Source organism: Salmo salar, chromosome ssa18 (assembly GCF_905237065.1).
Source record: "Salmo salar chromosome ssa18, Ssal_v3.1, whole genome shotgun sequence".
NCBI classification, from domain to species: domain Eukaryota; kingdom Metazoa; phylum Chordata; class Actinopteri; order Salmoniformes; family Salmonidae; genus Salmo; species Salmo salar.
Window position 1 is genome coordinate 56,605,232 of NC_059459.1, and position 9,557 is coordinate 56,614,788.

Sequence of the window (9,557 nt, forward strand, 5' to 3'; positions counted from 1 at the left end):
TATCATCACATTTGCATAGTGGCATAGAGCAGCAGAGTAGAGGTGCTTACAGGAGTTGCACACATGGGGAACTTTTGTAGTAGCCTAGGGTGCTGGAAAAATGTGGCCTTTTTATAAACACATTTTATGTAATTCTGCATCATTTTACATGACACTTTTTAACACTGTACAAATTATCGGAATGACAGGCTTCTTTGACACTGACGGCCTCCCGAGTGGCTCAGTGGTCTAAGGCACTGCATCGCAGTTGCTAGCTGTGCCACTAGAGATCCTGGTTTGAGTCCAGGCTCTGTCGCAGCCAGCCGTGGCCAGGAGACCCATGGGGTGGCGCACAATTGGCCCAGCGTTGTCCGGGTCAGGGGAGGGTTTGACCGGCAGCGATGTCCTTGTCCCATCGCGCTCTAACAACTCCTGTGGCGGGCCGGGCGCATGCATGCTGACACGGTTGCCAGGTGTACGGTGTTGTTTCCTCCGACACATTGGTGCGGCTGGCTTCCGGGTTAAGCGGGCATTGTGCCAAGAAGCAGTGCGGCTTGGTTGGGTTGTGTTTCGGAGGACGCATGGCTCTCGACCTTCGCCTTTCCTGAGTCCGTACTGGAGTTGCAGCAATGAGACAAGACTGTAACTACCAATTGGATACAAAAAAATTAGGGGAGAAAAAGGGGTAAAAATAAAAAATTAAATTAAATAAAATATATATATATATGACTCATAATGATAGGGAAATATTTGGAAGTTGATCAAATATTTTGGTAGCCTACAGCAGACAGACTTGTCTTCTCTTTTCAGCCGTTTGCTTTCCAACCTGTGTTTTCCTTGCGATTGTATTTGAAATATTGAGAAAGGCCTGCTTTGTCTGCATTCTGTTCATTGACAGATTTGCCTCGCGTTCCTGACTGTAGGCTGTGCCTTGTTATTGGGCTACACCCAATCCACAGCTATTTAAAAAAAAAAGCTATTTATTCTCGGTGGCTAAATTATAGGCATTCTGATGTTGTAGTAGGCTATTCTGAATTATTTCATTTATTTCTGACAGACAGCAGTTATTCTACAACTCTGGCAATGCGGTTCACCTTGGAGTAGCCTTCAAGTCTGCCAGTCCAATATTTTTCACCTAGTTTATCATTAATTGATGACCTGTACAAGGAAGGTGATTCCATTGTCCTTGATATGAGAGAATCGCTATATTAGTTTGGCGGAGAAATATGTTGGATTTTTTTTTCAGTCAGATGTGAGCGAAAAACAAATAACATCCTATGGGGTTAGTATACTGTTGGTTATTCAACCTCGTTCTAAGCATTTCAACTGAGAAGGAAGTAGCTCTGAAGTAAACAGGTAGTTTTAAAGTTCGGCTACTACACAGTAATAGTATACCTCTTAAAACAACTTAACCTTTTTTTTTATTTCCTCCTCTCCTCTGTTGTCATGGTATCCACATGCTATATTAATACAGTTACCATGTTGCAGGTGTCTCTGGACCAGTACCACACCGAGGAGGAGATCTACCAGCTGTCTCTACAGAGAGAGCCACGCAGTGCTAAACCAGCAGTGAGTGCTATGGGCCAGGGGCCAATAGGAAACAAATGTGTCCTTATAGCCAATAAGAAGCCATTTTAAAAAAATGTATTATACCTTGTAGATAGTTAATGTGTTTTTACAATTTATACAGGAAGTCAATATATTCTAATAGCTTATAGGAAACCAATGTGTTCATTTTCTCATGACATTTGAACACCCTTGTTCTCTCATGTTCAACTTTCCCTTTTATTGATTCTAGGAAGTCTCTGGAGAATTTATGTTCTTGTCTTCTCATTGGTCTGGCAGAACTCTGGCCCCGCTCCCGCCCCCAAGCCCTCTATGATTGACGAATGGGCAGCGTCGGTGAAGCCCAAAGCTGACCCTGCGGTCATCAACAAACACATAGAGAAGATGGTGGACGTACGTTATGCTAGCTAAGTCTGTCCGTTTAGTTGAACCAACTAATTACAAGTTGTTGAAGGAACGTTATTGGCTTGGAACATAGTAGTTATCCTCTCTACTACCCTCTTATTAATCACAACAAGTCACAGGAATGACAACCATAGTACTCTTTTTGTTTTGAATGTCATATGTTGTAGTGATGTGTGTTTCCACGGTTACAGTCTGTCTTCAAGAACTTTGACACGGACGGGGATGGTCACATCTCCAGGGAGGAGTTTGAGATCATCAGGGACAACTTCCCCTACCTCAGCAAGTTTGGAGAACTGGACAAGAACCAGTGAGAGACAAAATTATCTTGGCAACTGTTACCATAGGCTACGTAGCAACGGTCACGGATAACTGATATTGTAACCATACTAGGCGTAATAGCGTCACACAGATTAGGGAAGGAGACATTATGTTAATTTTCTCTTTCTCTTTCTCTGGCTCGCTCTCTGTCTCTCTTTCTCTCTCTCTCTCTCTCTCTCTCTCTCTCTCTCTGTCTCTGTGTCTCGCTGTGTCGCTCTCGCTGTGTCTCTCTCTGTGTGTCTTTGTCTCTCTCTCGGTCACTGTGTCTCGGTCTCTTTCTCTCTCTCTGTGGCTCTCTCTCTCTGTGTCTCTCTCTGTGTCTCGCTGTCTCTGTCTCTGTCTCGCTGTGTCTCTCCCTCTCTGTGTGTCTCTCCCTCTCTGTGTCTCTCTCTCTCTCTCTCTCTCTCTCTCTCTGTGTCCCTGTGTGTCTCTCTCTGTGTGTGTCTCTCTGTGTGTGTCTCTCTCTGTGTGTGTGTCTCTCTGTGTGTCTCTCTGTGTGTCTCTCTGTGTGTCTCTCTCTGTGTCTGCCTCTCTGTCTGTGTCTCTCTCACTCTCTCTTTCTCATTCTCTCACTCTCACTCACCAGAGATGGGAAGATCAGCAGAGAGGAGATGATTGACTATTTCATGAAGGCCAGCTCTCTGCTCAACTGTAAGATGGGCTTCATCCACACCTTCACAGAGACCACCTACGTCAAGCCCACCTTCTGTGAACACTGCACTGGCTTTGTGAGTGCACTGTCAGTTTGACCAACTATAAATCCATCCTCACTCCTATGTACAATACAGATCCCTGCCTGAGTTAACTGGATTGATGAATTGATTGACAAATGGATGCTTTTAATGCTGATATAGTCCCTTAGTCAAAATGGCTCTGGCTCTTTGAGCTTTGAATACTCACTCCTATAGACTATTAGGTCCATATTCCCATACTATTCCCTGTTGACTTTAAAAGTCCTTTTTAAATGCATGGATTGGTGAATGGTGGAGGACAGAATGGCGTGGATGGCTATGGCCATGTCCCGTCTGGCCACTATGACTATGCAGCAATATTGTGGGAGTTCTAGACAAATACCTAATTACAACATTGGCACATTTTATTTTACAAGGAAAAGACCCTTGAGGTTAGAAACCTGGCAAGAGGTCAGCAGGAAGTAGTCACCGTGCACATACAACCCGAGCAAAATACAATACATTAAAGACCAATTACAATGGTAAATAAAATTGCCTTCCATCAGAGCTTGAAACTCAGCAAGTGATACCCTCTCCTCCAGTTCCAATTATTTTTTTTGCAGCTGGCTCCAAGACAAAGGAGCGTTATTAGTAGAATGATCCTTCTTCCCATTTCAGTCCTGGCCTTTCGGAGCCGTGACAGACGGTAGCACCCGAGAACAGATACTAAGTGTCTGCATTATTATTCGGCATCATCATTGGGTCTGGTCTTAACCATGGCAATTATTTGGAGATACAGTTCTGGGATAGTGAGATACTGGAGGTAATACAGCAGGCAGGTAATTGGGCTCCTTGACAAGCCCTGTATCCCCCCCCCCCCCCCCCTTGCTGTTTTTCATGTGGTGGTGAGAGGAGAGACAGGTGTCAGAGGGCTTCAGAGGATCTCTGTTGTCTCGCACAACGCCAGTGAGTCAGGGGGCTGTAATGAGGGCGAGAGTGTTGGCTTTGATATTGAACTGGGCGACAGCTCCTGAAATTGCACCAAAACCCCTAACGAGTACAAAGACCGAGAGAGATGAGGTGCAACACATTGAAAAACATACCCCATGACTCATACACACGTTCTCTCATTTTGTGTGCGCACACGTGCACGCGCACACACTGCTGATTCACTTCACATGGGAGCTAAGTGAAATGTCCATGCCATTCAGAGAAAAATACTATGGAAAAATGGGGGGGGGGAGTAGAAATGTGCAAAGCGACTCAGCCACCAGCTACTTCCTCTCTGCCTGCTTTCCTGTTGGCTTCGGGTCAAACATAATACTTTGACTTCCAATTTTTTAGAGACAACGCGGTGAGCGAAAAACAAGCTGCCCAGCACCATTATGGAGTTCAGTGGCCCTGGGTGACTCGGGCATAACTTCGTAATCCGACATTGTTTTCATATCTCTTCTGACAGCCCCCTGCTGCGGTCTTATCACCTGCTTAATGGAGCCAGAGCTTAAAGCTCTTGTGAATGGGTCTCTGTGCTCTCTGTGTTGTTCCAGCTGGGAGATCGAGGGTGCATCCCACATGGTATCCCATTCCCTATATTTTACCAGGGCCCTGGTCAAAAGTAGAGCACTACATAGGAATGGGATGCCATTTGGGACGTAGCCAGGGAGGGAGCGAGGGTTTGTTATGCTCTGGGGGCTATAGGCTATACAAGGGGCCAGTTGTAAGATTGGTGTCTAACTCTCTATTAGGCCATGTTTGTTGATATGAGACTTTGCCATGGGGACTCTCGGGGTCTTTTGTTCTTGGCGACTGGTGAGAGTTTTTGTAGTCCTCTATTGGTGTAGGAAAGGTGTAGTTTTTTGAAAGAAAAGGAATTCTCTTTGAACTTATGGCTGGTAAGTGTTTTGGTGGCATTGAGGCTCTCTGTCCGTGTGTTTGTCCGCGTGTGTGTGTAGGGTCAGGTTATTTTCTCGGTCCTCAGATCTCTGATGTGGCTGTGATCTCCTGGACAGGTCTTTCATGTCATTGTACCCCCGCGGTGGGCTCCTAGCGTCTGCTTGATCTCACTCCCCCCCACCACCTCCTCCTCCTTCCCTCTGTCCTCCACACCTCCCTCTGTTCCTGTACCTCCCCCTCTCGTTCTTCCTCTCACGTTCTTGCTCTTTCTACCTCTAATGCTCACTCTCTTTCGATCTGCCACTTCCTGTCCCTCGTTCTATTTCTACCTCACTCTTTCTCTACTTCCCTCTTTCTACCTTGCTCCCTCTCCCCACGTCCACCTGCTCCTTCTCCGCATGTGTCATCCTCGTCTCTCTCTGATCCCTGTCACTCTGCCTTAATCTGTCACTAGACGTCCGGCCTTTGTCTCCTTTGTCTCCGTGTTCCAAGAATTTCATGAACAAAAGTTACAAATAACTTTTCTCTTTCTCCCTCTATCTCTAGATATGGGGCTTCTACAAACAGGGATACAAGTGTAAAGGTAAGAGAATCAATACATTTAGCTAACTTGAATAGTTCAAATTGCTATGAAATAAAAAAAATGATAGCCCCTTTTGGTTCGAGTGACGAATCTTTGAGCTTCATGTCAACAGCGTGGAAGCCATGGTAAATACATCAGACTACATTACAGTGGCAAGAAAAGTATGTGAACCCTTTGGAAATACCTGGATTTCTGCATAAATTGGTCATAACATTTGATCTGATCTTCATCTAGGTCACAACAATAGACAAACACAGTCTGCTTAAACTAATAACACACAAACAATTATACGTTTTCATGTCTTTATTGAACACACAGTGTAAACATTCACAGTTCAGGTTGGAAAAAGTATGTGAACCCTTGGATTTAATAACTGGTTGACCCTCCTTTGGCAGCGATAACCTCATCCAAACTTTTTCTGTAGTTGCGGATCAGACCTGCACAACGGTCGGGAGGAATTTTGGACCGTTCCTCTTTACAAAACTGTTTCAGTTCAGCAATATTCTTGGGATGTCTGGTGTGAACTGCTCTCTTGAGGTCATGCCACAGCATCTCAATCGGGTTGAGGTCAGGACTCTGACTGGGCCACTCAAGAAGGTGTATTTTCTTCTGTTGAAGCCATTCTGTTGATTTTACTTCTGTGTTTTGGGTCGTTGTCCTGTTGCATCACCCAACTTCTTTTAAGCTTCAATTGGTGGACAGATAGCCTAACATTCTCCTGTAAAATGTCTTGATAAACTTGAATTCATTTTTCCATTGATGATAGCAAGCTGTCCAGGCCCTGAGGCAGCAAAGCAGCACCAAACCATGATGCTCCCTCCACCATACTTTACAGTTGTGATGAGGTTTTGATGTTGGTGTTCTGTGCCTTTTTTTTCTCCACACATAGTGTTGTGTATTCCTTCCAAACAACTCAACTGTAGTTTCATCTGTCCACAGAATATTTTGCCAGTAGCGCTGTGAACATCCTGGTGCTCTTTTGCGAACTTCAGACGTGCAGCAATGTTTTTTTTGGACAGCAGTGGCTTCTTCCGTGGTGTCCTCCAATGAACACCATTCTCATTTAGTGTTTTACGTATCATAGACTCGTCAACAGAGATGTTAGCATGTTCCAGATGATTTCTGTAAGTCTTTAGTTGACACTCTAGGATGCTTCTTAACCTCATTGAGCGTTCTGTGCTGTGCTCTTGCAGTCATCTTTGCAGGATGGCCACTCCTAGGGAGAGTAGCAACAGTGCTGAACTTTCTCCATTTATAGACAATTTGTCTTACCATGGACTGATGAACATCAAGGCTTTCAGAGATACTTTTGTAACCCTTTCAGCTTTATGCAAGTCAACAATTCTTAATCTTAGGTCTTCTGAGATCTCTTTGGTTCGAGGCAATGCTTCTTGTGAATAGCAAACTTACATTTTGTAAGTGTTTTTTTTTAGGGCAAGGCAGCTCTAACCAACATCTCCAATCTTGTCTCATTGATTGGACTCCAGGTTAGCTGACTCCTGACTCCAATTAGCTTTTGGAGAAGTCATTAGCCTAGGGGTTCACATACTTTTTCCAACCTACACTGTGAATGTTGAAATTATGTATTCAATATAGACAAGACAAATACAGAAATTTGTGTGTTATTAGTTTAAGCACACTATGTTTGTCTATTGTTGGGACTTAGATTTAGATTTACATTTACATTTACGTAATTTAGCAGACGCTCTTATCCAGAGCGACTTACAAATTGGTTATGAAGATCAGATCAAATTTGATGACAAATTTATGCAGAAATCCAGGTAATTCCAAAGGGTTCACATACTTTTTCTTGCCACTGTACATTACCCCCTTACAGGGCTCCCTTTGAAAACACTTGAACAGAGCACACAGGATCATAAAATAAACCATTGTGGTTTGAGGGTCTCCGTCGCGCCACTGTTTGTAGAAGCTGTCTCAAGGGTAGACACATTTTAGAAACATACAAGTCACATGGCAGACTTCTGCTAGCACCAACCCACATTAGCATACACCTGAACTCTGTCTGTACTACGCTCTGTACTCAGTAGACTGTGTCTGTCTCTCACCTGCATCCCAAATGGAACCCTATTCCCTTTGTAGTGCACTATTTTTGACCCGAGACCTATGGGCCCTAGTCAAAAGTGGTGCTCTACGTAGGGAATAGGGTGCAGTTTGGGATGCAGCTTCAGTGTGTCTGCTCTACTCTGCTGAGTGCCTTAATGAGATGTGTGGAAGTCAATGAGAGATCCCAGCCATTCATTTCTATTACCATTGTTAGCCCCAGTCGCCGAGTGGGAGAGATGATGGCGGCAGATAATTTAAATGAATTTGCTTGCCGCAGATGGCGTAGAACAGAAGTGCTGAGTGTCTGGCTCTCTTGCGCGCGCTCGCGTGTGTGTGTGTGTAGTCTGAATCAGTCTGGGTGTTGTAGACATTTATCGAATCTAACCTTCGCTGATGTGGACGTTTTACTGAGAGCGAGAGGGGTTTAGAAATCAATGAGTGAGTGATTGCACGAATGGGAGAGTGTATGTGAATTACTCTGAATCTCTATCTCTGCCACCATGGACATCCCTGCTCCCTCTTTTCTACCTACTCCCAGAGTGTCCTTCATTGTCAGAGCTGTTGTCAGGGTCTGTCTGCATGGCTGTGTGTGTGTGTGTGTGTGTGTGTGTGTGTTTGTGTCAGTGCGTGTGTGTCAGTGTGCGTGCATCTGCACTGTGTGTATGAGCACCTACCTCTCACCACTCGCTCTTCCCTTTGCCCCAATGTTTATTTTTGCACCCCTCCGTCTCTCTTAAACTTTGCCTCTCTCTCCTCCCCATTCTTGATCTCTCGACCCTCCTTTACCTCGCACTCGTTCCCTCCAACTCTCTCGCCCTTCCCGTCTAAACCGGCATTCTTCCCTCGTTCCTTCTTATCTTCCTCTCTCCCCATCTCTTTCTCGCTTTGTCTCCCTCCATCGGACAGCTTGTGGAATTAACTGTCACAAGGCGTGTCAAGGTCGTCTGGCAGTGGAGTGTCGTAAACGGACCAAGAGCATTAGCCACGAGCACGCACCCTCTCTCCAGGCACGCTCCTACAGCTTCCCCCCTCCGGCCAACAGCCCACCCAGCCTACAGAACACAGGTGAGAACCCCTCCCCCTTTTTCAACCTCCAATCTGGTTCTACTAATACTATGTCCGCATCTCACCAGGATTCTTCAGATTTGGAGTCACTCAAGAACCAGTAGCATCATACTTCAGCTAGGTAGTCTTTACAGAAGGTTATGAGATGGAATGGTACAGTATGTTTTAGGGCTGACCCCGATTAGTCGACTGATTAATTGTTTGGTCGATAGGCTGTTGGTCAATGGAGATCTAAAAAAATATATAAAAAAAATTGTTGAGCAGTAGCATTGTGTGTGTGTGAGATATATACAGTACAATCATGTAGTAACCAAAAAAATATTAAACAAATCAAAATATATTTTATATTATTCAAAGTAGCCACTCTTTGCCTTGGGGCGGCAGCGTAGCCTAGTGGTTAGAGCGTTGGACTAGTAACCGAAAGGTTGCAAGATCGAATCCCCGAGCTGACAAGGTACACAAATCTGTCGTTCTGCCCCTGAACAAGGCAGTTAACCCACTGTTCGTAGGCCGTCATTGAAAATAAGAATTTGTTCTTAACTGACTTGCCTAGTTAAATAAAGGTAAAATAAAATAAAAAAATAACAGCTTTGCACAATCTTGGCATTCTCTCAACCAGCTTCACCTGGAATGCTTTTCCAACAGTCTTGAAGGAGTTTTCACATATGCTGAACACTTGTTGGCTGCTTTTCCTTCACTCTGCGGTCCAACTCATCCCAAACCATCTCAATTGGGTTGAGATTGGGTGATTGTGGAGGCCAGGTCATCTGATGCAGCACTCTCCTTCTTGGTCAAATAGCCCTCACACAGCCTGGCAGTGCCACTAAGCGCAAACCTGATGGGATGGTGTATTACTGCAGAATGCTGTAGTAGCCATGCTGGCTAAGTGTGCCGGGATGTCTGAGATATGGCTTTTTCTTTGCGAGGCCAGCATCCCGGAGTCGCCTCTTCGCTGTTGACGTTGAGACTGTGGCTTAATTCGTGTGAAAATATACATTTGTGCCACTTAATTC

The 9,557-nt window shown here is 44.9% G+C and overlaps 1 protein-coding gene across 4 annotated transcripts in view; it reads left to right on the forward strand.

Moving 5' to 3' along the window:
• Positions 1-9,557, forward strand: part of LOC106577535 (RAS guanyl-releasing protein 2) — an 88,507-nt gene that overhangs the window by 65,624 nt on the left and 13,326 nt on the right. For all 4 annotated transcript variants that reach the window (XR_006760464.1, XM_014155647.2, XM_014155646.2 and 1 more), the window contains 6 exons: positions 1,468-1,548; positions 1,825-1,938; positions 2,142-2,257; positions 2,855-2,996; positions 5,379-5,415; positions 8,386-8,544. Coding sequence is in view for 3 of the 4 variants with exons in the window: in XM_014155647.2 (XP_014011122.1) it covers positions 1,468-1,548; positions 1,825-1,938; positions 2,142-2,257; positions 2,855-2,996; positions 5,379-5,415; positions 8,386-8,544 (649 nt within the window). In the remaining variant the exon portion in view is untranslated. The remainder of the gene's footprint in view (positions 1-1,467; positions 1,549-1,824; positions 1,939-2,141; positions 2,258-2,854; positions 2,997-5,378; positions 5,416-8,385; positions 8,545-9,557) is intronic.